Source organism: Talpa occidentalis, unplaced genomic scaffold, assembly GCF_014898055.3.
Source record: "Talpa occidentalis isolate TD23 unplaced genomic scaffold, MPIMG_talOcc4v2.1 talOcc4.7, whole genome shotgun sequence".
Lineage (NCBI taxonomy): Eukaryota > Metazoa > Chordata > Mammalia > Eulipotyphla > Talpidae > Talpa > Talpa occidentalis.
In genome coordinates this window covers 93,839,962-93,867,889 of record NW_023605083.1, presented here as the reverse complement: position 1 = coordinate 93,867,889, position 27,928 = coordinate 93,839,962, and the positions used below count along the sequence as shown (strand labels likewise).

Here is a 27,928-nt window from a genome sequence, read left to right as displayed (position 1 = left end):
AGAGGCAAAAATAAATGAGTCGTAAAAAAAATCTTAAATTAGAGAAAAATCAGAAGACATTTCTTCTTTCTGGCTTACAGCCTAATAATATTTTAAGTCACCACACGTCCGTGAATCATTTCCACTGAGATTTTTCAAAAGCCTGATAACCTATTCCACAGTATTGTATCAAAAGAAATAAAGAAGTATAAAAGGATCAATCTGTTAATATGCTAAAGAGAAATCCTGAGTCAATTGGATGCAGAAAAATAGTGATCACATTCGTAAGTAAGTTAAGCTAACAGATGATAGTCGAAAATATCACATCAGACCTTAAGGACATACTTAGAATAGATAGATTTCCTGTCATATCCAGCAACAGCTGGGTAAAACCACCAAAACCCAGTTTACAAGTATGATGGCCATATGTGATGGCCCACTCATCTCAGTTTACAAAGAGAGTATTGTGGATACGATGTCTTTCCTCCCACCTTAAGTAAAAACGTGTAGTACCCACCTCTTTAGAGTTACAGCTAGTCATGAGGATTTGCTCATGAACTGGGAATGCATGTTCCCATTCTGCCATGGGAACATGCACGGAGCATCACACAGCACGCTCCTGTCCCCTCAGAGCAGGAGATATCCAGGGCAAGCCCTCCAGAAAAGGAACAGAAGTGATTCTATCTACTCTAAATCCCTTATGAACCTACCATTGGTCCATCACCACTGCCTACTTTGAGACTTCACTATCTTCTTCATCTTCAGATTTTCAGACTTTAAAAGAAATCTATCGCAAGTGTTTCTAAGGTCCAGACCAGGGCTAGGTATTTTCTGCCTAATAACCCCCACTCACTGCTTCCAATCACAGCATCAGATTTTAAAATCATCCCAGCTCCTTAATGGTTCTAAGAGTTAACAATCAATTAGTCCTAAACTCCTCAGTCAGGCTCATTCTGTTGGACCAATTTTATAGGTGGAGAGTAAGTAGGAACCTGGCTTTGAATTCCGTGATGAATGATGCAACAGCAAAGCTGGAAAAACATCTTTAGAAGCCCTGAATCCCCATCCCCTATCAAATGCCTACAAAGAACCCTAGATCATCCTGCGTCAAATTATTTATAGGTGACAAGAAATATTTCTAATTATATCCATTCACAGCTACAGTCAGTGAATATTGTGCAAAGAGATTGCCAAAAAAGGTTTTGCCAAGTAGGTTCCCAGCTAGGACAGCTGAGGTGGCTGCTGTGTTTGCAGAATGGTCTCTATAAAAGTGGAGCCGAGATGCCTCTGTCCTGTCCTTCCTCAAAATTCTTTAAGGTATGTATATGTGGAAGAATCCTTGGCTAGTTTTACTTGCCTGATGATGATTACTCACTTAGGGGAGATGGCTACTGTTTCCCAAATTTTAATTTTCTATCCAACATTCCTAAGGATGACATTGTACACATCATAACCACTACTATTTTGTGATTAAACAGAAAAAAAGAATCTGCATTCTCTTGTTTGTTTTTTCTTTTAACAGTAGTTGTCTGCTTTGAGCCTGCCACCTTCTTCATCTGGTAACACAAGAGGTAAGAGTAATTTATTATTACACTCTAAAGAGCAAATGGATCTCTATATTGCCATGTCTTAAAGAGCTACCATTTTATTTCCTAGTTTAGTACTGGGAATAGGATACAAAGAGAATTAAAAATGGGTTCTTATACAATTTTGACTTTCAGACCATTTAACCAAACAAAATTTCATGACTCATCTTTCACATGTTGATAAAACTTCAGAAAGATGGCAATGATCTCATATAACACTTATAGTGAACTAGTACTCCAATCAAACCGATAAGAACATATCAACGAGCTCAAATGATAAAATCAACAAGGTACTGATCTGGAAGCCAAAATTTCTAGGTGTCGATCTAGGCTTTTCACTGACTGTGGGTGCCTGGGTCAAACCAGTTGGCTTTTCTGTATCCTGAAATGCAGTGTGTTAGTGTGGAATTAGCACCAAACCTGAACTTAGGGGAACAGGGCACATATCCCAGCACCACCTCTCACACCTCTGTGACACTAAATGACTCTTCACCTTTCCAGACATCAGTTTACTCATCGGTAAAATGAGGAAGCTGGATTCTAGTTGACTGTAAAGGTTCCTCCAACTCTTGTCATCTATGATCCAAATCAGTGGTTTCCAAGTACTCTCCCAGAGAACCAAAACACGGAATGAAATTTTCCCAACTTCTTATGCTGGGACCTGTACTTTTGGTATTATGTTAGGAATATACATAATAATGGATACCTACTGTACATTTACTCATTATTTTAAATGAGCTTATACTTAATACAGCAACTACATTCATTTAGAAAAAAAAGAAAAAGAAAACATTGTGTAGAAATGTTGCTTGTTCAAATAAGGCAATTGTCATTGTGTAGGTGAGTTCAAGGATGCCCCTGCCCCCAACAACAATTCTGAGGATTCTTTGGGTCTTGTGGTCCACAAATTGGAAAACTACTAATCTTAGACAGTAGATGGGAATATCTCCTTCTGTGTTCTGTAGATAAACTACATTATAGTAATCTCTACACGGTAGTATGTTGTTAGTTCAGAATTACCCGGTGAAAAAACAAGCGTGGAAACAACAACCAAAGAATCATAATAGGATAACATTTTTCCTTTGAAGAAAAAAAATTACATTATATATTCCAATATTTGTTCCTTGAAAACATGTCTAATTGTCACTATGTCAAAAGAGTAGGTGTGAACTATGCTGATTTCAGAGACACAGTGTGGCAAATGCCATACCTAATATTCTAAGTTAAGAGAGGCAGCTTAATGCTGATGACAAAAGACCAAGTCTCTTTCTGGACAACAGGGGAAAGTATGAGGCAGTTGTTGCCATTGTTGTTGACAACCAAGACACTGCTATGAACAAATCAGTCCCTCTTCCACTTGATAGAGGTCACTTTATTAACACTGGTCACTCATCATATCCTTGTCACCAGGGCAATGACTTACATTCTTGTGTTCTCATAATTAATTTATGAGTGGAAAATATTTCCATTTATTTATTTATTTATTTAAAGATTTATTTATTTATTATTTATATAAGCACTGGGCACAGTCAGAAGCGCAGGAGGGTGAGAGAATTCACCAGAGCCAGAGCGGGGAACAGAACAGGCAGACCGATGAAATACACTGCTGAGGGGAGCAGCGGGCGCAGCAGGAGAGGTCTGCGCGCCATGTGGGCCCCTCGCCGGCGGCCAGGGGTCAAACCGGCACTGCAGAGGCTGTGGGCAGCTTTGCAGCCCAGCGCTCAACTGCTGCACCACCAGGGGAAGTCCATGAGTGGGAAATATTTTTTAATTTATTTTAGCTTGAAACTTTATGCTGAAGAGGTATTTAGAGGACTGATTTTTAAAAAAAAGATGATGGAGTGAGATATATAACTAAAACAATAAGAAACATATAAAATAACCAATATGTTGAAATCAAGCTAAACACAAAAATGAATAGACTGTAAACATGCAATCACTATTAAATTAATTAAAACTTCAACTGTTGTTTTGTCCCAGAAATCCTTAAAGTTATATTTTGTTTTGATAATACTGCTGACATTCACACAGTTTAAGAACTGATAGAAAAGTCTTAAAATTACTTATTTTTTACTTAGGACAAGAATATTTGGTGGATTTTCAACTTTTGTTGTACTTACTTTTCCTTTTATTTACCTAATACATGTCAGGAATTCATTTGTGCCAATTGTATTTTCAACCTGAATTTTTTTCTGAAAGATCAACTTTTTCAGAGATCCAATTTTAATAATTTTTACATCCAATTTATACATCTGTTTTTAATAATTTGGGGCAAGAGGAAATTTTACCTACATTGTTTTTAAATAGGTTCGTTTAGATTGCAACACCACTGGAAACAGTGATTTTCCATTTCCAAAAACAGTGATTTTTTTGACACTGAAGTGTCAAAAAAAAAAAAAAAAAAAAAAGAAGAGAAGAAGAAGTGAAAAAGAAAAGTTCTGACCACTCTTAAGGCATCACATATACTGCTGATTGAAAAATCAGTTCTTCCATACTTCTCAACTAAGGGTTACATATAGAGGATGGGAGGGAGGAATACAATGTCACAAAAATTAAGCAACCATTACAAGGCTTTCAAACCCATGATCTATCTCTCAGCATCTGTGCATACTACACAGGAGTGATCCCTAAAAGGCGGGGGGGGGGGGCGGTGAGGAAATAAGCATAGCCATTGGACCATGTAACATGAAATCAACAGGACAGTGCGTGTCCACCCTGAGTCATCACTAGGTGCTGTTTCTTCCCTCTAGGTGTACCTGGCCCTGTGCTACCACCAATAGCCTGCAGCCATGAGTTCCGACGCGGAGATGGCTGTTTTTGGGGAGGCTGCTCCTTTCCTCCGAAAGTCTGAAAAGGAGCGAATTGAGGCCCAGAACAAGCCCTTTGATGCCAAGAACTCTGTCTTTGTGGTGGACGCTAAGGAGTCCTATGTGAAAAGTACGGTTCAGAGCAGGGAGTCGGGGAAGGTGACAGTGAAGACTGAAGGTGGGACTGTAAGTAAACAAGAAAAGGAGGGAAGGCAGAGTTGATCTTTTTCTATGACCGAATTGATACACTGACTCTTTCTTTTCTTAAGACTGTCACAGTTAAGGAAGATCAAGTCTTCTCCATGAACCCTCCCAAATATGACAAGATCGAGGACATGGCCATGATGACCCACCTGCACGAGCCCGCTGTGCTGTACAACCTCAAAGAGCGCTATGCAGCCTGGATGATCTACGTGAGTGCCCCCCTTTGACGCTACTTTTCACTAAGTCCATGTACTGCATCAGGTAAAGCGAATTTAAAAATTCAGTTTAAAAATTTGAATTTAAAAATTCAAATTACTTCAGTTTCAGATTTTGCTATTACATTACCTTTTGACTACTCATTTGGTTGGTGTCATACATCTTGAGGCATTTGAAAATGTGCATGTGGCAAACTTGAATTCACTGGAAAACTGAAATATTTTGTGTAGCAGCAGTGTTAGAGGAAAGTAGCAAGTGAATGACTCTTAAGCCTTATTACTTAGATCCCTCCTGACTTGCAGATAATGTGGTGACTGCTGATTGAGCAACCATGTCATTTCCCACAGACCTACTCGGGCCTCTTCTGTGTCACCGTCAACCCCTACAAGTGGCTGCCAGTGTACAACCCTGAGGTGGTGGCCGCCTACAGAGGCAAGAAACGCCAGGAGGCCCCGCCCCACATCTTCTCCATCTCTGACAACGCCTATCAGTTCATGCTGACTGGTGAGTCCCTAACTACAATTTCTACTGCCATTTTTGAAATATGTGTGTACTGACACAGATGATAAAAGGACAGTATTTTGAGAATAAAATGTCAAGCAAGAAAATCATAATATTACAATAATATAGTTACTAGTATAATAGTGTAGTAGTAATACCACTAATAATTTTAAAACTGGGGAAATCTATTTAGATTAAAATGGATCTGTTACAAAAATAGGGAATTTAGCTTAGATTTCTATGCTAAAATCAGTTAATGAATGCTAATTCCAGCTTAAAATTAACCAAATTTAGACATCAACTCTGCAGTCTAGTTATAGGTAATAATATATCATCTCTCCTAAAAAGAAGCTTTGAATTTTCATAGTGACAAGTTCTTACAATTACTACAGAAATTTGGATTGGACATTAACAACATGGCAGGATTCTGAGCTATGAACCAGATGACTAAATGAGACCTGAAACTATTATCTGAAGTTGCTAGATTACTTGCATGGAGAGTATAGTGAAATACTATGTTGCATATTCTAGGAGTGTTACACACGGATTAATTAGCACATTTTTGCTACTTATTTTTAAAAGAATCTTGTGAAAAAAAAAAACAAACTACCAACTGATACAATTCATTTTTTTGCAAGTGGGGAGTTTCATTTATTTTTAATTTTTTATTTTTTACATCCTTGTTCATTTTAAAATAATATTTGCTTCCCTCCACCCCCTTAGGTGTAGTCCCCACAGAATTTCCTTCACCAATGCACCTGTGCACCATCACCTCAGTCCCCTGTGCTCCTCCCTCCTTCCCTCTGATCCCTCTCTCTCCTTCTCTGCAAGTGGGGAGTTTTAAAAGATAATTTTGAGTTAAGTATTTGGTTAATCTAGTGCTAAGTATTTTTCTAACATTATCTTCTATTTCTCTTTCACAGATCGTGAGAACCAGTCAATCCTGATTACGTATGTAGATTTCATGCCTTTCTTTCTGTTGAGTTTCCTAATGGTCACTACAGTCTGGATTTTGACTTTTTCTTCTATTTGAACTTGATAGTGGAGAATCTGGTGCAGGGAAGACTGTGAACACGAAGCGTGTCATCCAGTACTTTGCAACAATTGCAGTCACTGGCGAGAAGAAGAAGGATGAAGCTCCTTCAGGCAAGATGCAGGTGGGCATAATAGTCATTTGAGGATGGAAGGGATAACAAACTTTAAATTTTGGTCAAGGTACTTCAGAGCCATAGCAACCAACTGCATGTGATGCTAGAGTTTAGAAAATAACTCTTGGAAGGACTTGTGAGAATGAAATGTACTGGCAGGTTTAGTAGGCAAAAGTTATCACAACTATTTATTAGAAGGAAAAAATTGGGTCTGAGAATATAGAAATCAATGCCATGCCAATGAAATACTCTCTTCCTCCAATTTGTCCTCCTTCACACTCACTTTAGAAGCCCTTCCCAAAACAAGATCCTACGAAGGGGGTGGGGTAGAAGACATAAATGAAAAGTTATTTCAGCAGATTGCAACTCATCTTTTCCAGGGTTTCCTTACCTATCTTATTCATTTCTCTTAAGGGGACACTTGAAGATCAAATCATCAGCGCCAACCCCCTACTGGAGGCCTTTGGCAATGCCAAGACTGTGAGGAATGACAACTCCTCTCGTTTTGTAAGTTTCCTGGTTTTTCTTTTCTTGTGAGGGCTAGCACTGACACCTCTGTACATGTGGGATCAATATCCTTCCCATCTATTTGACCATAGTTAGATAAACAATATCTGCCTTTTAGTATTTATATTAAGTCCTCCTTTGCCTTTTTAAGGGTAAATTCATCAGGATCCATTTTGGTGCCACAGGCAAACTAGCTTCTGCTGATATTGAAACATGTAAGTCATTAAACATTAGTGATTGAACATTTTTTTTCTTTGAAGGTTTATATTGAAAATCTTGTTATATATGTTGTGTGGACTTTTCAAATGTTTAATTTTTCATTGTGGCTTTTCTTTTAAATGTGTTTAATCTGACTTTCTAGATCTGCTAGAGAAGTCCCGAGTTACTTTCCAGCTAAAGGCGGAAAGAAGCTACCACATATTTTACCAAATCATGTCCAATAAGAAACCAGAGCTTATTGGTAAGAACTATCTTTGATTTGTTTCTACCACGGAAGAATTAAAACCCTTCTCAGAAGTCCCTCTGAAATGTTTTTGATGACCAAGTAACACTGTCTATTTGTTCTTTTCCATGTGTACAGAAATGCTTCTGATCACCACCAACCCCTATGACTTTGCCTTTGTTAGTCAAGGTGAAATTACAGTGCCCAGTATTGATGATCAGGAAGAGCTGATGGCCACAGATGTAAGTAATAAGTACAAAACAGGAGAAAGCATGTTCATTTTCAGGCATACACCTCTCTCCTCCATTTGAGGTGACAGCGTTAGCAGAAAGACTATAAATGGCTAATATTGCTTTCCAGGCTCTCTTACCCCTGAAATAAAATTATAGGCTATTTCAATGCCACCATTGCACCCCACCTCCCCCCACCAAGCACACACACACACACACACACACACACATATCAGAAAACTTTAAATGTCCATAATAACTGATAGGTTCTTGCCATTCCTTGGCTAGTTGTCTCCTTGTTTTTTTTTCTTATAAGTCACCTCTGGTTGATTTTTATACTCCAATAGTTATGTTTCTCTCCTGTTTTATGCCAGACCCTTCCTCCAAGAATTAGGGAAAAGAGCTCCAATATTTTTGCATCTTTTCATAATAGAATACAAAATGCCCACAGTTCCTTCACAGTCAAATGTAAATACAAACTTTGTTTGACTGCATCTCTGTGGGCTAACAGTCTAACTCTTCCCTTCCCTTGTAGCACTAGAAGAAAGGGATTGTCTATCTCAAAAACACTCTCTCGGGGACTTTGTGAGTCTTTAACATTTAAAACTATACATTCACACCCCTTCCTCTTTAAGATTATTACTCTTTGTCTTGTTTTCTTTACATATATATTTCATGTTTTTTTCCCTGAATTTCTGAATAGTAGTTAGTCTTTTTAGGAATTATTCTTAACTTTAATACCAGAGGGACTATTCAAACACACCCAAATAGGACTGAAATTTTCTTTAGAAAATAATTTTTCTTTCAAAATATCATTTTGAAGAAGTTTATAAACCATATTTGTTTATGTCTTTCTACTGAGGCAACACCAGTTTAAAATGCTGCATCTGATTTAGAGGTACAGGATCACACCCTCCAGGTGTATGTTACCTCACCCACACCACACCCACCACAAAGGCACCCATAAACTATTTCTCTTTATATTATATCAGCTTTTTACTTTTTATAATTTATTTTCATACTCCTATTTTCAAAAGTGATATGGAGTTGAGAAATACAGTCTCGAGTCTCATAACAATGTTTTAGTTGACAATTAACTGCATATTTGACAGCGGTCCTCACAGACCACACAGCCTCGGTGTTCAGTAGGCTGCACCATCTAGATTTATGTACTGACACTCTATGATTCTTGTATAACCATAAAATCACCTAATGATACATTTCTCAGAAATACCCTAATTGTTAAGCAATGCAGGCTTTAGCCCCTAGGGTCAGAGGTTCAAAAAATACAGTAGTCTTGCTCAAGGACTTCAGTAATAATGTCTAGGTACTGTAAAAAATGTTAAGCTGGAACTAAAAGCTAATCATCTGGGCAAGAGTCTTGGGAGAGAAGACCTTTTCTGATGCCTGCCTCCCTTACATAAGCTTTTTAAAAACTAGCATGGGCAACTAAGAGGATAATAAAAATCTGATAGAGAAGAAAGACAGAAACATTTCAATAAAGGAAAAATATTCTTTTCATAAATGTTTCTTCCTTGCCTGAAAAATGGCCAGTAAAGTTCACAGCCAGGCATCTCAGGGTGAGCTGGCTGTGACCTGATATCAGAGAGGCATGTGGTAAAAAACTTGAGGACATCACTGTTCTCATATTCTCTTCTCAACCACAACCTTCATGCCCATTAGGGTGGGATGATAAGCTAAGACTATGTATTAGGTTAGAAACAATTTTGAAGAAGGAGTAGACAGAGATTTGTGAGACTGTAGTGATATCAGGCTAATGTGGAGAAATGGAAAAGGACCCGCTTTGGTATGGCTTGACAATGTGAGTCCTACAACATCTGGACTCTTCATTGACTCACTGATGAGACTGCTACAAACCTGTTGGTGCTGCTATATTGATCAGAGTGGGAAAGAATATGAGTGCCTTTTTCAAACAGCAAAGTGCTAGCCAAATATCAGGTGAAGCATGGTGAGGGACAAGCTGCCATGAGTTGGGGACAGACCCTGGATTTTGAGGGAGACTGCCATGATGATAACTGTGTGGTGATTCAAATTCCACAGAGTGCTGTGGACATCCTGGGTTTCAGCTCTGATGAAAAGGGAGCCATCTATAAGCTCACAGGGGCTGTGATGCACTATGGGAATATGAAATTCAAGCAAAAGCAAAGGGAGGAGCAAGCGGAGCCGGATGGCACTGAAGGTACCACTGCTGGTTGATATCTTTCAAGTGACAGAACTGATACCAGCTCCTCAGTGGCAGGAACTGCCTTTTGACTTCCTTTGACCTAACTGATGATGGGGGAAAGTATAAAGGAAACAAGTGATATAGGGCCTAAGTGACTGAGCAGACTTGTGTGGGTAGAGTTTCTACCCATTCCATTCTTCACTGCCTTTTTGTAAGCTACTTGGTTAAGACCATTTTTTATTCCAGTGAATAACTTCTGTGCCCACATGCACTGGAAAATAAAACAAATATGAATCTTCCTGTCATTACTTTTCCAAGTGAGAATTACTCAAATTACTTTTACCTGTGGTTTATTTTTGCTATATTTTAAATATCATAGAGATCATCTACTCCATAATTTCTAAATTAGCATCTCCCCCAAAAGGCTAAAATTAGCCTTTTTGAAGAATTATGTATAAATGAATAGGTTTTGTCACAGTATATATATTACTCTTTGAGCAAAACTTTTCTTTGCTACCTTCACTCACACCTGAAATTGTGCAAGCTGTTTATGATTTCACTATTCTTGTTCTTGTAGTTGCTGACAAAGCAGCCTATCTGACAAGTCTGAACTCTGCTGACCTGCTCAAAGCCCTCTGCTACCCCAGGGTCAAGGTTGGCAATGAGTATGTCACCAAAGGCCAGACTGTACAGCAGGTAAACATGACTAAAAAACCCCCGATTCATTTGAGCCACAGGAAAATAGGGTCTATCAATATTTTCAATTCAAACACCAAAACTACTTCTGTTCTTGAAGGTGTACAACTCAGTGGGTGCTCTGGCCAAAGCCATCTATGAGAAGATGTTCCTGTGGATGGTCACCCGCATCAACCAGCAGCTGGACACCAAGCAGCCCAGGCAGTACTTCATCGGAGTCTTGGACATTGCTGGTTTTGAGATCTTTGATGTGAGTGGTTTGGGAAAATGACAGCTTTGTGTCTACTTTTCCAAAACCCCAAGGGATTTTTCAAACTCACCCAAAATCTTTGGTATTTGAAACACCCAGTTCAACAGCCTGGAGCAGCTATGCATCAACTTCACCAATGAGAAGCTGCAACAGTTTTTCAACCACCACATGTTCGTGCTGGAACAAGAGGAGTACAAGAAGGAAGGCATCGAGTGGGAGTTCATCGACTTCGGGATGGACCTGGCTGCCTGCATTGAGCTCATCGAGAAGGTTAGCATAACTTACTTTTAAAATGTGCAAAACAAATTGTCCACTTCCCTATGCTTAACTGTTATGCCACTTCTCAGAGAATAAGCAGTGGTGTTTTACAATGAATGTGTATTGATGCGCTTTGAGGTATGTCACAAATGATCTGTTATTAATAAATAATTTATAGAAAAATGGCCACTCCCTCTCACACACACAAATACATAGACACATGGATTCCCATTTATCCCTCCAATAAGTTTACTTTCCCTCACTTTTATTCCTATATGATTTCATGCACAAAATTACAGATAGTCCCCTGACTGCTCTAATCAGTCCTGGCGAACACATGATGGTGTATTGTGCACTTACCATTATATATGTCAGAGCAGGATATGTCTAGATATTTTCAAAGTTGGAAGGTTGGTTCTTTAATTGTTGCAGTCATTGAGACTAGAATGACCTCTGACAAAACATCAAGCCTTACTATGACCTTACCTGGAAAATGAGCCCCTAATTTCCTATTATCAAGGAGGTAGAGCACTAGTTATGCCAGCATTTTCAAGACACTCTCAAAAGTGTATCAGGAACTCACCATGTACCTGTTGTGTGTCAGGAACGCATCATATATCTATATAGTATGTGCTTATGAATGAGCCTGTATGAAGTAGGAAGGGCAATGTACATGCAACTGCTGCTCCAGAAGACTTCAAATACTTGTGTTGAAATTCATAAAAATATAAAAGATGAGGGTATAAAAGCAGATTAGTGTGCCTGATTTGGGAAAAAGATATTTTAATTTGGTGATACAGTATCTCTACTGCTATGATGACCTCATGAAAGGCATTTTACTTTCTTCTCTAGTATTTATTTCACTTTCTGGAATATCAAAATAACTTTGGAGAGACAACTTGTGACTGAAGTGAAATCATCAATGTTGAATTTTCTATCAGTCTTTCATATCAGATTTGCCACTGAAAGAGTCAATCTGCTTTTAAAGCAAAACCAAATCAGCATCACTTAACTCCACAGTCACAGGAAACAGTCTACAGTATAAAGAGTTTTAATGAAACAACATGCGATGCACTTTTCTCCTAGGAATGGATCATTTTAGTCATTAACCATAATTTCTCTTCTGTTTATACTTTTGTCATGTCTAGACTTTCTTACATTGTCAGTAGGAAAGCATATATATATATATATATATATATATATATATATGGAATAAAGAATTCAGTTTTGGAATTTAGTTTTATATGCTGAAAATAAAGTTTGCCAAATGGCACAAATGGCATGAGTTTTTCCAGCCAAAGTATACCCCATGTGACCTTGGTATATGATTGTTTCACATTTCAGCAGTAGAAAGAAGAAAATAGAGTAGGATCATCATGCCCATTAAGTTTCTTATCATTCCAAGTCTTCATTTGAAAATGTTCTCTTGGAACATTGTATTTTCAGGTTTCTACCAAACATATAAACTATGTAAAAACCTGGAGCATGTTTTTCTGAGGGTTTCATTATCAGCCCTCTTGCCTTCCAGCCTATGGGCATCTTCTCCATCCTGGAAGAGGAGTGCATGTTCCCCAAGGCCACAGACACCTCCTTCAAGAACAAGCTATATGAACAGCACCTGGGCAAGTCCAACAACTTCCAGAAGCCCAAGCCTGCCAAAGGCAAGGCCGAGGCCCACTTCTCGCTGGTGCACTACGCCGGCACCGTGGACTACAACATTGCCGGCTGGCTTGACAAGAACAAGGACCCCCTGAACGAGACCGTGGTGGGGCTGTACCAGAAGTCTGGACTGAAGACTCTGGCCTTCCTCTTTGCTGGGGGGCAAGCTGCTGAAGCAGGTCATTTTTAATACCATTAATATGTTCCTATAGCCATAAAATAGGTATATATTGCTTATCAGAGACAGATACAGTTATAATAAAGCCTATTATGAAAATAGTAGTTTACATGGACCTAATGAAAGGAAGTATATTTAATAGTGTGGTACAGTCTTATGATTATAAACTCTCAAAGCTAAAATTGACACTGTGGATCATTTAGTCCACGATCTTGTTTCACCCATGAGGAAGCAGACTCAGAGGGGAAGTGATATGCTCAGGATCATAAAGTTCATTTCTATCATCATAATAATGTTGGTTCCTTCAAGGATACAGTTAAGTTAGAGATGAGGAAATCCTTTGTCTGTACATGAGGAATGTACTGGAATTGAATTTCTCTTCTCTTATGACCCCCTAACATCAGATACGCAAGTAACAGTACAGAACACAAGCAAATATGACATGGAACTTCCTCGCAGGTTAACAGAGGCTCATCTACCTAAGCCCAGTATGCAGCTTTGCCTGCTTTCTCTGGGAGTTGTGTGCACTCAGGGGGCATTACTGCTCTGTCTTCTGGGCACTTCCCTCAGGGAACAAACTGCTGATTTGGAACAGAGAAGTCCCACACCATCTTCACATCTACCCTTTTCACCTAAATTGTTCCTGTCATTTTCCTACAATGTTAGTCAAAGTTTGTGTAGTCTTAATCTATAGCTGAAGAAGGGGAGACATAGAAAGAAGATAAGAATGAAATGACATAAATGAATGAGTGCAGATATAAATTACAAAGGGAATTTTGGGAGTCTTGATGTCTATGGATAGTACTTTAAAGGCTGTTGTAAATATTTTAAATTTTCTATTTTATTTTTCAGAAAGTGGTGGTGGTGGAAAGAAAGGTGCCAAGAAGAAGGGTTCTTCTTTCCAGACAGTGTCAGCTCTTTTCAGGGTGCAGTATATTCTTGAATTCCAAAAGATTACTTTTGCAAATAAAACTGTCATAAAATGTTTTAAAGTATTTTTAAACAGAAGTCTATAGTGAAACTGAAGTAGTTATGTACTAAAAAAAAAAAAAAGTCTGAAAAATGCCTCAGGAAAAGTTTAACTAAAAGAAGTCCCACAGTGTGTTGCTTCACATCAAACCTTACAGAAAAAGGAATCATTTTCCCTTTCAACTCCAAATGTAAAAGATCTGGTATTGAACAAATTTCGTATCATATCACATCCTCTCTTAAAAGCAACCACTGTGCTCAGTTAAATCTACTTCATATGACCATTCTCAATACAGAATTCCTTATTGGCAGTGCTTCAGACAAACTGAAGTTGACAGGCTTTGTGTAAAACACCATGTCTCCATGTTTGACTCATCTTGACATGGTGACTTGTCCTCATTCAGACAGTGTATTATAAAGCATGAAATGGGAGCACATTAACTACACATCACTGATAAGTACTCCCATGTAGCTGTAACTAGAAGTTATTTTGAAACTTTTCATATGGTTTTATAGGAGAATTTAAATAAGCTGATGACCAACCTGAGGAGCACTCATCCCCACTTTGTACGCTGCCTGATCCCCAATGAAACCAAAACTCCTGGTGAGACATTTCTGACATCCAAATGAGATCCTGTATGTAACTTCTCATAGGTTATTATATATAAAATATATCTTTTTTTTAGGGGCCATGGAGCATGAGCTCGTGCTGCACCAGCTGCGGTGTAATGGTGTGCTGGAAGGCATCCGCATCTGCAGGAAGGGCTTCCCAAGCAGGATCCTTTACGCAGACTTCAAACAGAGGTATATGCCTCATTTTTCCCCTTTCACTATTTTAGTCTATGTCAAAATCACTATGAAATTCAAACATTTGTAAACTTTTCTTTGAAAGTTGAAGCACAAATTATTTGAAAGGGGACCTAAAAAAATAAAATATTTGGTTTATATTATCATGTTTTTCATCTTAACTTGCCAAGTTTTACACAGTCGTATTTGTTTTAAAGGAGTGTTCCCCCAAAGCTAAGTTTATCACTTTTTTTTTTCAATTGTAGCTGCCAAGAGTTCTACCTTCTTGTGCAGTGAAAAAACCACATTTTGATACTCTTTTATTCTCACAGATACAAGGTTCTAAACGCAAGTGCTATCCCAGAGGGTCAATTCATTGACAGCAAGAAGGCTTCTGAGAAACTTCTAGGGTCCATTGACATTGACCACACCCAGTACAAATTTGGTCATACCAAGGTACCACCAACCCAAATATTTACTCCATCATAACTTCATCACCTTTGGACTTTATCACGAGTGGAAATAACATATTTATTTTTTTGTCAAGGTTTTCTTTAAAGCTGGCTTGTTGGGAACTCTAGAGGAGATGCGAGATGATAAATTGGCTCAACTCATCACACGCACTCAAGCCATGTGCAGAGGGTTCCTGATGAGGGTGGAGTTCAAGAAGATGATGGAGAGGAGGTGAGGACCAAGTACCAGTCCTCCTTCTCTACATTTTCATACTTAAAACCAATGAAGTCATTACTTTTGCTGAGTGTTGATCACCTTCCACATTATTCTTAATTTGCATTCTTTTTCCTTTTCTAGAGAGTCCATCTTCTGTATCCAGTACAATGTCCGTGCCTTCATGAATGTGAAGCACTGGCCCTGGATGAAGCTGTATTTCAAGATCAAGCCCCTCCTCAAGAGTGCAGAGACAGAGAAGGAGATGGCCAACATGAAGGAAGATTTTGAGAAGACCAAAGAAGAGCTGGCTAAGTCAGAAGCAAAAAGGAAAGAACTTGAAGAGAAAATGGTTGCTTTGATGCAAGAAAAAAATGACTTACAGCTCCAAGTTCAATCTGTGAGTATTCTATATTATAAAATTTGGCAATGTGCTTATTACCCAATCACTACATGACTGGATGAGTTTTTTTTTTTTTTACTTAAGGTTTATAAAGAAACAATTTCCACTAAAATAACTGCTGGAATTATTTGCCTTTCAAAAACACTAAGACCTAAGGAAGAAACAAGAAAGTCATAAATTATGCTACATATATTCCATGTGTCGTATAGTTTGATCATAAGTGAGAAAAGCTGTCTATTTGATATTTTAATTGGCAACTTAGTTAGCATATATATTGACCAAATTTGTTAAGTTATTGAAGTTCCCTCCTTTTAATAAATTATTGTTTGTTTGCAGATATAGCTTAGATAAAAGGAAATGTCTAATTTCCCTCTCCAGGAAGCAGATGGCTTAGCTGATGCAGAAGAAAGATGTGACCAGTTGATTAAAACCAAAATCCAACTTGAGGCCAAAATCAAAGAGCTAACTGAGAGAGCTGAGGATGAGGAAGAGATTAATGCTGAGCTGACCGCCAAGAAGAGGAAACTGGAGGATGAATGTTCAGAACTGAAGAAAGACATTGACGACCTTGAGCTGACACTGGCCAAGGTGGAAAAGGAGAAGCATGCCACTGAGAACAAGGTACACATCATGACCCATTTTAGAATATGACAAGTGTGATCTTGTTGCTAAATATTTTAATTAAAGGTTTAATCTAAAAATTATCAATATAGAAGGAACATACTATGGTAATTTTGTCATCTTTATAGTCTTCACCTCTTCTATTCATTTACGTTGCCCTTTATCTCCCATTTTCTTTTGTAATGTAGGCTTGGATTAACTTCTAGTTTCCATTTTACAATTTAGGTTGCATTGGCTTCAGATAGTACCATATTTTTTAATCAAGGTTATAGGATGTCATTGATATTGCTGTTATTTGTTAAAATCTAAAGGTGAAAAACCTCACAGAGGAGATGGCAGGTCTGGATGAAAACATCGCAAAGCTGACCAAGGAGAAGAAGGCCCTCCAAGAGGCCCACCAGCAGACCCTGGATGACCTGCAGGCAGAAGAGGACAAAGTCAACACCCTGACTAAAGCTAAAACCAAGCTAGAGCAGCAAGTAGATGATGTAAGCGTGAAAAACTTAGTGTTTTCCCTTAAGATGAAATAAGCTATTGTGATGTCAAACCATCAAAGATGTTCATAAGCCTTCAACTGATTTGGAAGTAATAAAGTTCTCATGCTATTTGGTATATCTTTCAAAATTCTCTTAGGTATATTTGAAAAAAAGTAATATAAGAACTGAAACAAGTAAATAAAACCCATTATAAATTTAGCTTGAAGGGTCTCTGGAACAAGAAAAGAAACTTCGCATGGACTTAGAAAGAGCCAAGAGGAAACTGGAGGGAGACCTAAAATTGGCCCAAGAATCCACAATGGATATAGAAAATGACAAACAGCAACTAGATGAGAAACTTAAAAAGTGAGTATATACTTTAGTTATAACCTGAATAATATGATTCAGTTGTGCATCAATTCAGATGGAATGTTTTAAAAATCTCTAAAATATTACTTCAGATTTATGGGGGATATATATTGGAAAAACAAATAATGACATCTTTGGCTTTCTTATTTAATTAAAATGTTACACTGTTGATTTGAAAACATAGTACTCATGTCTTCAAATCAGCAATAAAAAGACATTCAATTATACATAGAAAAGAAGACAGGTAAGAGAATTGACTGTGAGCTAATGTGTTGATCTTCCAACAGGAAAGAGTTTGAAATGAGCAATCTGCAAAGCAAGATTGAAGACGAACAGGCACTTGGGATGCAGCTGCAAAAGAAGATCAAGGAGTTACAGGCAAGTCATAACCTCCACTTTTTCTGGGCACTACAGGAAGCAAAATTGCTGTGAATTCACATTAATGTCGACATGTCACTCCCAGGCCCGCATTGAGGAACTGGAGGAGGAAATCGAGGCAGAGCGGGCCTCCAGGGCCAAAGCAGAGAAGCAGCGCTCTGACCTCTCCCGGGAACTGGAGGAGATCAGCGAGCGGCTGGAAGAGGCTGGTGGGGCCACATCAGCCCAGATTGAGATGAACAAGAAGCGGGAGGCTGAGTTCCAGAAGATGCGCAGGGACCTGGAGGAGGCCACCCTGCAGCATGAAGCCACTGCAGCAGCTCTGCGGAAAAAGCATGCAGATAGTGTGGCTGAGCTCGGGGAGCAGATTGACAACCTGCAGAGGGTCAAGCAGAAGCTGGAGAAGGAGAAGAGCGAGCTGAAGATGGAGATCGATGACCTTGCTAGCAACATGGAGACAATATCCAAATCCAAGGTCTTCATTAACCTGTTCCTTTTCATCTGTTTTTTCATCTAAGTTTATATATATATATATATATATATACACACACACACACGTATATGCATATATAAGTGTAAATATAAAATATATGTATGTACTCATATATATTTATGTGATTTATACAAATATATTCTGTTGATGAATATTAATTATTATAGTAATATTTTTTATTGCATTAACAACAGTTTACAAAAATGTGTATGATTTAGAAGTATAAGATCACAACCTTCAAAGTGTATGTTACCACATAATACCCAGCCTTAGGTACCCATAGTCCTCCACCACTATCGGTTGTGCTCCACCCCACTTTGCTCTCCACCCTCCTGCTCCCCCTCTGGTAGCCACAGTTCTACATCATATTTCTAGGGTTTGTTATTGGTTTGGTTTTATCTCACCCTTTGTTTCTCTATAAGTGACACCATTTGTCTTTATATGTGATTCAAAATGATCATATTTAAATATGACTATATCTAATCTAACTATACAAACCTAAAATGTCATCTCAAATTTTAAAACTATTCTTAATAGGCACCATCATATTAAATCATTTCAGTCTTTATAATCTTATTTGTAGAAACACTTTAAACTTTATCACTATTACTGTGAAAGAACATAATTACAGGAAAAAAAAATACTTTAAAACCAAACTCTACACTGATGCAGATTTAAATGATGTTTGTTTTCCCAAAGAAAATAATCTAATTTTCACAATCATTTATTTATTCATTTAGCCAAAATTAGGTACCTCTTCCATTTCCAAGGCACTCTGCAGGGTTCTGAAGGAGACAAAAAGTACATAAATCTCAGCCACTTTCCACAAGTAGTCATAGCTCCCCAAATCCCAGACTTCCAAACAGAAATACATCATCCTTTCATGCTTTCTCCTGCCACCACAGGGAAATCTCGAGAAAATGTGCCGCACACTAGAGGACCAGCTTAGTGAAGTGAAAACAAAGGAAGAGGAACAACAACGCTTAATCAATGAGTTGTCAACCCAGAAGGCACGTTTACACACAGAATCAGGTCAGTAAATGAACATGACCAGGCACTGAAGAGGTGGCCCTGAAAGGCAAACTTTGCCTGTGTACAGTCATACATCTCTTAATGATGGGGATGAATTCTAAGAATTTTACTGTCAGGCAAGTCTGCATGCAAACATTACAGGTATACTTACACAAACCCACTTGGTAATCTACTACACATCTGGGCTCTACATAACCACCATTGCTGTATCAAATCACCTGTAAGATGAGTTAGGCATTCTCAACTGAGTGTGGAAGAGACACTCATTTGTCCAGGACCAGAGTGAGGGGAAATCATGGCGACATCTAAGCACAGGAAGGGTAGGTGAACGACAAGAAAGGAAATGGCACACAGGGGGGAAGTTAGTTGGAGAGGTGGTCCCTATCTGAATGAGGAAAGGGTAGACGGAGGGTTTATTGTTATTGAACAAAATGGTGCTAAGGGGCGTGTGACTGCATACCTGTCAAACACAAATCATTTCTCAGATCATGTACATCTATTCATCATGATTTGTTATTTCTTTACCTTTCTATTTTGAGATGGTAAAATGAATCGTTATAAATGGAAAGAAATTAAGCTCCCTGGGCTGAGGAGATTTTTATTGCCTCTTCATTACTAGGGGGAAAAAAACCCAAATCCTAAAATATAACAGAATGCTTATATGTTTTTGAAAAATTAAGGAATAACCTTCTCAGTGTCATTAAAAACTCCTGAATCATTCTTTTTATCATATGAAATAAGGTAGTTCTAATGTTGATTCTTTATTCTTTACCTAGACAACAGATCTAAATCACTTGTGTTTTGTCTTCCACAGGAGAATATTCACGACAGATTGATGAGAAAGATGCTCTGGTTTCTCAGCTATCCCGAGGCAAACAAGCATTCACACAGCAGATTGAAGAACTAAAGAGACAGCTAGAAGAGGAGAATAAGGTCAGAATTCTCTAGTTGATACTTTCAACCACTGACCTTTGCAGCATGACTGCTATTGAACTTCATATATACAATATCAGTGATCAAAACATAAACTTACATTGCACACTTTTTTGGTTGGTCCAGGCCAAGAACGCCCTGGCCCATGCCCTGCAGTCAGCCCGCCACGACTGTGACCTGCTCAGGGAACAGTATGAGGAGGAGCAGGAAGCCAAGGCTGAGCTGCAGAGGGCAATGTCCAAGGCCAACAGCGAGGTTGCCCAGTGGAGGACCAAGTATGAGACGGACGCCATCCAGCGCACCGAGGAACTGGAGGAGGCCAAGTATGGACTCTTAGTGAGGGGCAGAAAGAAACAAAAGTTAAAAAAAGAGGAGGAAAAATTAAAGAAGAAGAATCTTCTAGGCATGGGGATTTGTGAAGGATTTTAGCCTACATGATTGTAGAGTGATGGATTCTGCCATATTCTCCTTCCTATAGCTTAGTGTATATCCATTGAATAGTGTAAAACCAGATCTCGCTCCACATTCTGGTCTTTTAGCGGCATTTCTTTCCACTTAAATGGATTAATAATTATCAGCTCACTAATTAAGGAGAAATATTTTCATATCATATAAGATATAATGGTACATTATTATGAATATTATAATTAATAATAAGTAGGTTATCCCTACCTGGAATATTGGAAGTTTAGAATAAACACTTACCAGATTCTGTCATTTTTTTAAACTAAAAATCAGTATAAGTGAATTTAGTCACTAGTAAATTCATACTGTTTGTGCAATAAAATCATAAAAGGAAAGTAACTATTATATTCCCAGTGAGGGAAGCCTCCTTAAATTTGATTTATATCAGTAGTTGCTAAAATTAAATAGAATGGAGAAAGTTTGGTAAGCATTTGCAGAGGGAGCATTCTAGATAAGCATGTGGGCTGGGAGAGGTCGTGATTTAGGTGGCCTGATGAAGGGAAACAGTGAAACTCTAGAGAACATTTGGGAACTGTAATAATGGAATAATTGTCTGGAGTCACCAAGTCCAGAAAATTATGGATCAACTCTATGGCCTTGAATATTTCATTCTGGACCACAGATTCCTCATTTCTTCCTCAAATAAAGAGGATCATACCAGAGAGTGTTTAAGGATCCTATTCAGTGCTATCATTCTTTGGTGATAGGTCTACTGTTCACAGTGGTCACTTCTTTCTCACCATCATATCCTCACATGGCTCCCATGGTTAAAGTACTTATTCATATTTCCTCTCTCTCTCTCACACACACACACCACCACCAGCCCTACCACCACCACATAATGCACACAAAAATGGCCCCATAAATACGTTTGAAAATTCCTCAGATAAAGGAAAGAATTCACTCAGGAAAACAGAATTCTAGAGGAGATAAATGGGAATTAAGTAGATATTTTAAAATACCTCAACAAATTTCAAACATAAGAGCAAAACTCTTGGGGGAAATATGTTTTCCTAGTGCAGCCTTGCAAGATTCACTGTGTGATAACTTTGACTATGTTCTTGGTCACTCACACCGACAACTTTTTAGGAAGAAGCTGGCCCAGCGTCTGCAGGATGCTGAGGAGCACGTAGAGGCTGTGAATGCCAAATGTGCTTCCCTTGAGAAGACAAAGCAGCGGCTCCAGAATGAAGTGGAGGACCTCATGATTGATGTGGACAGAACAAATGCAGCCTGTGCAGCTCTGGACAAAAAGCAAAGGAACTTTGACAAGGTAGCACATGCTGATCCATTTCTGAGGGGAGGCTGGCATGATTCTTAGTTACAGAGGCTTAATACCGATATACTTCCAGGTCCTAGCAGAATGGAAGCAGAAGTATGAAGAAACTCAAGCTGAACTTGAGGCCTCCCAGAAGGAGTCCCGTTCTCTTAGCACTGAGCTGTTCAAAGTGAAAAATGCCTATGAGGAATCTCTGGACCACCTTGAAACCCTAAAGCGAGAGAATAAGAACTTACAACGTAAGTCTCTGTCATTCTATTTGAAAAATGGTAAAGAGCGATCATTGCAACTTTTTATATTTCTCAACTGAATTTGGTATTTTATTATTCAAATATAGAGGAGATCTCTGACCTGACCGAGCAGATTGCCGAGGGAGGAAAGCATATCCATGAATTGGAAAAAATAAAGAAACAAATAGATCAAGAGAAGAGTGAGTTACAGGCTGCCCTAGAGGAAGCAGAGGTACACGTTTCATTTGCTTACCTATGCATTAAAAATAAATTGAAAAAATAATAGCAACTGAACTCTATCATGTTGCAAGCATTTAGGGGATAACTCATGCAATTCAATGAGAAATAACGAACTGTATCTTAGGAATGCAGAATTAATAGGCTAAAATAAGATGTATGAGAGTTTGTAAGTTTTTTTTAATGTCTTCTTGAAGAAATCATCAAATGTGAACAAAAAAATTCTGTAGATAACCTAAATGTTGCTTTTTATAAAGGGGTCTCTTGAGCATGAAGAAGGAAAGATTCTTCGCATCCAACTTGAGTTAAATCAGGTAAAATCCGAGATTGACCGGAAAATTGCTGAAAAAGATGAAGAAATTGATCAGCTAAAGAGGAACCATCTCAGAGTGGTGGAGTCCATGCAGAGCACCCTCGATGCTGAGATCAGAAGCAGAAATGATGCCCTAAGGATCAAGAAGAAGATGGAGGGAGACCTTAATGAAATGGAAATTCAGCTGAACCATGCCAATCGCCAGGCTGCGGAGGCAATAAGGAATCTTAGAAACACTCAAGGAATATTGAAGGTACATTGGATAAACACACAAGGTGGCATAAAGTCTGTGTGTCATTGTATAACTCATATTTTAATATTTAAGGAGGACTCTATGCTATGTATCATCTAAATAGTATGGTAATTAGTTGAAAATTGCATACAGCTTTTAAACAAAGCGTGCTTTTAGAAAACCTGGACTAAGTTTACTTTGACATTTTAGACAAAATAGTGAGGGAAAGAGAATCAGAATATGGTGAGTTTAGCTACATGCCACTGCATAAAACACTTTATTGGTTTACTAAATATAAAAGAACACCATTAGACCAGCATATCTTTAAGAATACTCTCCTGATCCAAAATTTTGTAGCTTTAGTAATGGTATTCTTCTGTGATTCAAGATCTAAAATAATATAACATGTTAGTTTGTGTTAGAACTGTAACCCTAGGCTACAAAGAATTAGTCATTAAAAGAGACTTACAGCTTTTTCCTATCTAAGCACGCTGTGTGTGTGACTCTAAATTTGTATTCACTTTAATTGGAGCATGAGTAAGAGTCATTTTCTCTGTGTAGGACACTCAGCTACATTTGGATGATGCCATCAGAGGCCAAGATGACCTTAAAGAACAACTGGCGATGGTGGAGCGCAGAGCTAACCTCATGCAGGCTGAGATTGAAGAGCTTAGAACATCCCTGGAGCAGACTGAGAGGAGCAGAAAGGTGGCAGAACAAGAGCTTCTGGATGCTAGTGAACGTGTGCAACTCTTGCACACCCAGGTGAGGTTCAGGATCATGGATGAGCAAATGGACTTAAATATAGAGCCATCAAAAGTAAATGAACAACGAAAGGATAATAATTCATTTTTTATGAGCTGTGTGGTACCACATGGTCCAGCACTTTAATTTTTTTTCTTAGGGCAGGAGTTGTGCTTTATGTTTATAGGCTGTCACCAGTATTAGTAAAACATATTTGGTATGAATAGCTAGTTTTTTTACCTAGAAGAACTTAAGAGAATTTTTATTAAAAGAAATATGGGTGGGCCTCCCCGGTGGCGCACCGGTTGAGCTCTGGGTTGCGAAGCTGCCCGCAGCCTCTGCAGCGCTGGTTCAATCCCCGGCTGCTCCCTGGACACCAGAGGAGGGTCCCACGTGGCGCGCAGACCCCTCCTGCCACCCGCTGCTCCCCGCAGCAGTGTACTTCGGTCCTTCTGCCTGCTCTGCTCCCCGCTCTGGCTCTGGTGAATTCTTTCACCCTCCCGGGCTTCTGACTGTACCCCAGTGCTTGCATAAATAAATAAATTAATTAACTAATTAATTAAAAAAAGAAATATGGGTAAGAAGCAGGGCATACAAAAACTTACAATCATCTTTTGTTTTTTATTCTACACGTTTCTTAGTAATTTATGCCTGTGTGCACCAGTAAAAAAAGTACAATGTAAATAGTTACAATATAGTTACATTTGCTTCCCCTTCTCTTCCTTAATTTGAAACAGAACACCAGCCTGATCAATACCAAGAAGAAGCTGGAGACAGACATTTCCCAAATCCAGGGAGAGATGGAGGACATTGTCCAGGAAGCCCGCAATGCAGAAGAGAAGGCCAAGAAGGCCATCACTGACGTGAGCAGAGGGCAACGGGGTGATCAAACTGAATCTTGTTATGCTGTCTCAGCTCCCTCAACTGATTTTGTTTTGCTGTTAATTAGGCGGCCATGATGGCCGAGGAGCTAAAGAAGGAGCAGGACACCAGCGCCCACCTGGAGCGCATGAAGAAGAATCTGGAGCAGACAGTGAAGGACCTGCAGCTCCGTCTGGATGAGGCTGAGCAGCTGGCCCTGAAGGGCGGGAAGAAGCAGATCCAGAAACTGGAGGCCAGGGTGGGTGTTGACCATTTCACTTGATTTATAGCCTGTCCAGGCAGCTCATTACAGGCAATGGTTAAATATACCTGTTCTCTTCCAGGTGAGGGAGCTGGAAAATGAGGTTGAAAATGAACAGAAGCGCAACGTTGAGACTGTCAAGGGTCTTCGCAAACACGAGAGAAGAGTGAAGGAACTCACTTACCAGGTGACCAGCCTTTCCATATTTTTCAGCCCTGCTGCTCTCAAGAAATTAAAAAGAATGAGTCCTTCCTTCCTCCCTTTCTCCCTTCCTCCCTGTTGTTTTCAAATAGTGACACTATCTATTTGTCATCTCTTTCATTTCAGACTGAGGAGGACCGTAAAAATGTTCTCAGGCTACAGGACTTGGTGGACAAATTACAAGCCAAAGTTAAAGCCTACAAAAGACAAGCAGAAGAGGCTGTGAGTATCTACATAGTGAAAGAGAAAGGTTGCAGTGCCAGGTTTTTGTGGAACCTAAAGTTTACAGAATTTAACATGCTTTCTTAAAGGCAAAGAACACAAAATTAGTTACAAATAGGAATATTTATTTAGAATGAGGAAAAATTACCACTATTACAGGAACCTTAGAGATTCATGTTTATTTCTTCTAAGACTTCTTTAAGCAAGTTAAAATAGAAATCATTCTTTTGTTACCTACTCTCTTCCTTCTTATATACAATACTCTACAACTCCCAGCAATTACCAGATTCACAGGGGACTGTGCAACTGGCAGTTCTCAAGTCTAAGTCTTTTTTAATTTCATGATATATTCATCTCAGGATATTTCTTTTTCATTAGGCTGTAAATATCTTTTGTATCCTATTAACTCTGAAACCTTCCTTAAGGCTCTCTGCATTTAATACCACCACTGTACCTACTTTTTAGACTTTCCCTCATGGAAACAAGGTTGGCTCAGAGTCCACTATTTTAATCTCCCTGCTGTCACTGTAGCATCTTAAATATTCCGGGAAGAAAAAAATCAAGTGAGAGGGGCTGAGCAGGGGGTTTTAAGTCCATTCATTCAGGGGCAACAATGGATGCCCTGCTCCCAAATAAGTATGTCAGTAAACAACAGAACCTTTTGCTTTCTCACTCATGAAGAAAATTCTATAGCCTCCTTCTGGTTACACAGGCAACAAGAATCAGAAAATGTCAAATTTTCTTGTTCTCTCAAATGCACTTCTTTTCTCAGGAGGAACAATCCAACGTCAACCTTGCCAAGTTCCGCAAGATCCAGCACGAGTTGGAGGAGGCCGAGGAACGGGCTGACATTGCCGAGTCCCAGGTCAACAAGCTGCGGGTGAAGAGCCGGGAGGTTCACACGAAAATCATAAGTGAAGAGTAATTAATTTATTACAAGGCTGAAAAGTGACCAAAGAAATGCACAAAATGTGAAGTTCTTTGTCACTGTACATGTCACTGTAATGTCAAGGAAATAAAATTTGCAGAAAATTTTGCAATCTAAAAATATGTGTCTCCTACCTACAAACTAAAGGCTCTGCAGAATTATTTTATTTTAGAATTAATTAATTTTCAACATTTTTTAAGTTCCTACTATGTTAAGAGGTGACAACAAAAATGAATGTGAGCAGTAAGCAAAGTTTAATGTTAGGAGAAAAAAATGACGTGCTTTAAGAGAATGCAAAGGCAGGTAATGCAACATCAGTTTCATTCAAACAATTTTACCTGTACCAAGAGTATGTCTGAACAGAAATCAGCACCACTGTTATGACAATTACCCCTGCCTTTGTGGAGCTCAAGCTAGTGGGAGAGACAGTAATCCAAACAAATTAGGTTACAATGTACATACTCTGACAGAAACAGGAAAACAAAGTGTGGCCATAACATAGAAGGAGCTGCTAACCTGGAGAATTCATAAAGGCTTCCCAAGGGGATTATAAACTCACTCCTAAAAACAGGTAAATAGTGAGGAGATGAAAGAGAAAATGAGCTGGTTACTATAAGAAGAGAGAACAAGCATGCGATTTCAGAGTAGTTTGAACACAGGCCTCACGAGCCAAGGGTTATCAGATGAGGCCAGAGATCCAAGACCTGACCAAAGGGGATGGATCCCTATGCAAGCATGAGGAATCAGGACATACATCAAAATGGTGGATTTCATGAGAAGAGAGTTCTGGCAGTTGTACAGAGGTTGGGGTAGGATAGGAAAAACCTGGAAAGACAGTTAAGAAAGTGAATAAAAGTGGTCCAGCTTAGAGATGACAGTGATGGAAATGAACAAAGAAGGACTCTACTACTAATACAAAGAAAAGACAGGGAGGTAATCAAGAAGCTAAACAGTTTCACAGCATTCAAATCTCCCCATTACTTAGTGATTATAGATTTTATTTCTTTTTTGGGATGCTTCTTCCTCTGATCCTCCTCCCTGTGCACAAAAAAGGACAGAACTTTTAGATAAATATTCTCGTTGAACTTCTAATTTCAACATAAACCTTGCTTACCAAAGAACCTGATTCTTCTCACTACCATACATATTTTAGGGAGGAAGCAGAAAGGGTATTTCTTAATTAAAAAAAATATATATGGGGGCCTCCCCGGTGGCGCGGCGGTTGAGCGCTGGGTTGCGAGGCTGCGCGCGGCCTCTGCGGCGCCGGTTCGATCCCCGGCTGCTCCCCGGCCACCAGAGGAGGGTCCCACATGGCGCGCAGACCTCTCCTGCCGCCCGCTGCTCCCCTCAGCAGTGTGCTTCGGTCCTTCTGCCTGCTCTGCTCCCCGCTCTGGCTCTGGTGAATTCTCTCGCCCTCCCGCGCTTCTGACTGTGCCCAGTGCATGTGTGAACAAAAACAAACAAACAAACCAGCAAACAAATAAATAAAGCATGCCTCTATAAAAAAAAAAAAAAATATATATGGCTGAAATCGAATCATCACTGTGGCCAAGGTATTTTTTTTTTTCCACTGATACGTTCTTAAAATTTATAATATGGCTTTACTGTGTGGACATTTAAATAATAAGATAGTACTTCTCTTTCTCCTTCTGGGTCACTTCACTTAGAATAATCCCTTCCGGTTCCATCCATGTTGCTGTAAATGACATGAGCTTATCTGTTTTGATTGCTGAGTGATATCCCTTTGTGTGTGTGTGTGTGTGTGTGTGTGTGTATAAACATCTATCTAGATATATATACACACATATATATATAGATATCTCACACATATATATATATCTCACATATAGTGTGTGTGTGTATATATATATCTCACATCTTCTTGATCCAGTCATCTGTTTTGGGGCATTTAGGTTGTTTCCATACCTTGTCTATTGTAAATATTGCTGCTGTAAACATAACAGTGTAGGTTTCTTTTTGAA

At 38.9% G+C, this 27,928-nt stretch overlaps 1 protein-coding gene and 1 long non-coding RNA gene across 3 annotated transcripts in view; one reads left to right on the top strand and one right to left on the bottom strand.

The window, feature by feature from the left end:
• The window catches only part of LOC129144902 (uncharacterized), a 216,036-nt gene that overhangs the window by 137,187 nt on the left and 50,921 nt on the right, over positions 1-27,928 (bottom strand). The gene's annotated exons all lie outside the window — the stretch shown is intronic.
• LOC119230519 (myosin-4) lies at positions 1,275-26,038 on the top strand. Its single transcript, XM_037491720.1, has 40 exons — positions 1,275-1,296; positions 1,502-1,550; positions 4,316-4,558; positions 4,642-4,785; positions 5,140-5,296; positions 6,217-6,244; positions 6,336-6,450; positions 6,856-6,948; positions 7,100-7,163; positions 7,310-7,408; positions 7,529-7,632; positions 9,682-9,820; positions 10,383-10,501; positions 10,602-10,751; positions 10,851-11,021; positions 12,538-12,847; positions 13,699-13,772; positions 14,332-14,419; positions 14,502-14,619; positions 14,934-15,057; positions 15,149-15,285; positions 15,412-15,667; positions 16,049-16,291; positions 16,603-16,779; positions 16,988-17,133; positions 17,424-17,514; positions 17,600-17,989; positions 18,913-19,039; positions 19,854-19,972; positions 20,099-20,295; positions 21,527-21,710; positions 21,790-21,955; positions 22,054-22,178; positions 22,441-22,749; positions 23,290-23,493; positions 24,210-24,335; positions 24,422-24,592; positions 24,678-24,782; positions 24,923-25,018; positions 25,791-26,038. The coding sequence occupies exons 3-40, from the start codon at positions 4,355-4,357 to the stop codon at positions 25,941-25,943; spliced, it is 5,823 nt and encodes a 1,940-aa protein (XP_037347617.1). The 5' UTR covers positions 1,275-1,296; positions 1,502-1,550; positions 4,316-4,354; the 3' UTR covers positions 25,944-26,038.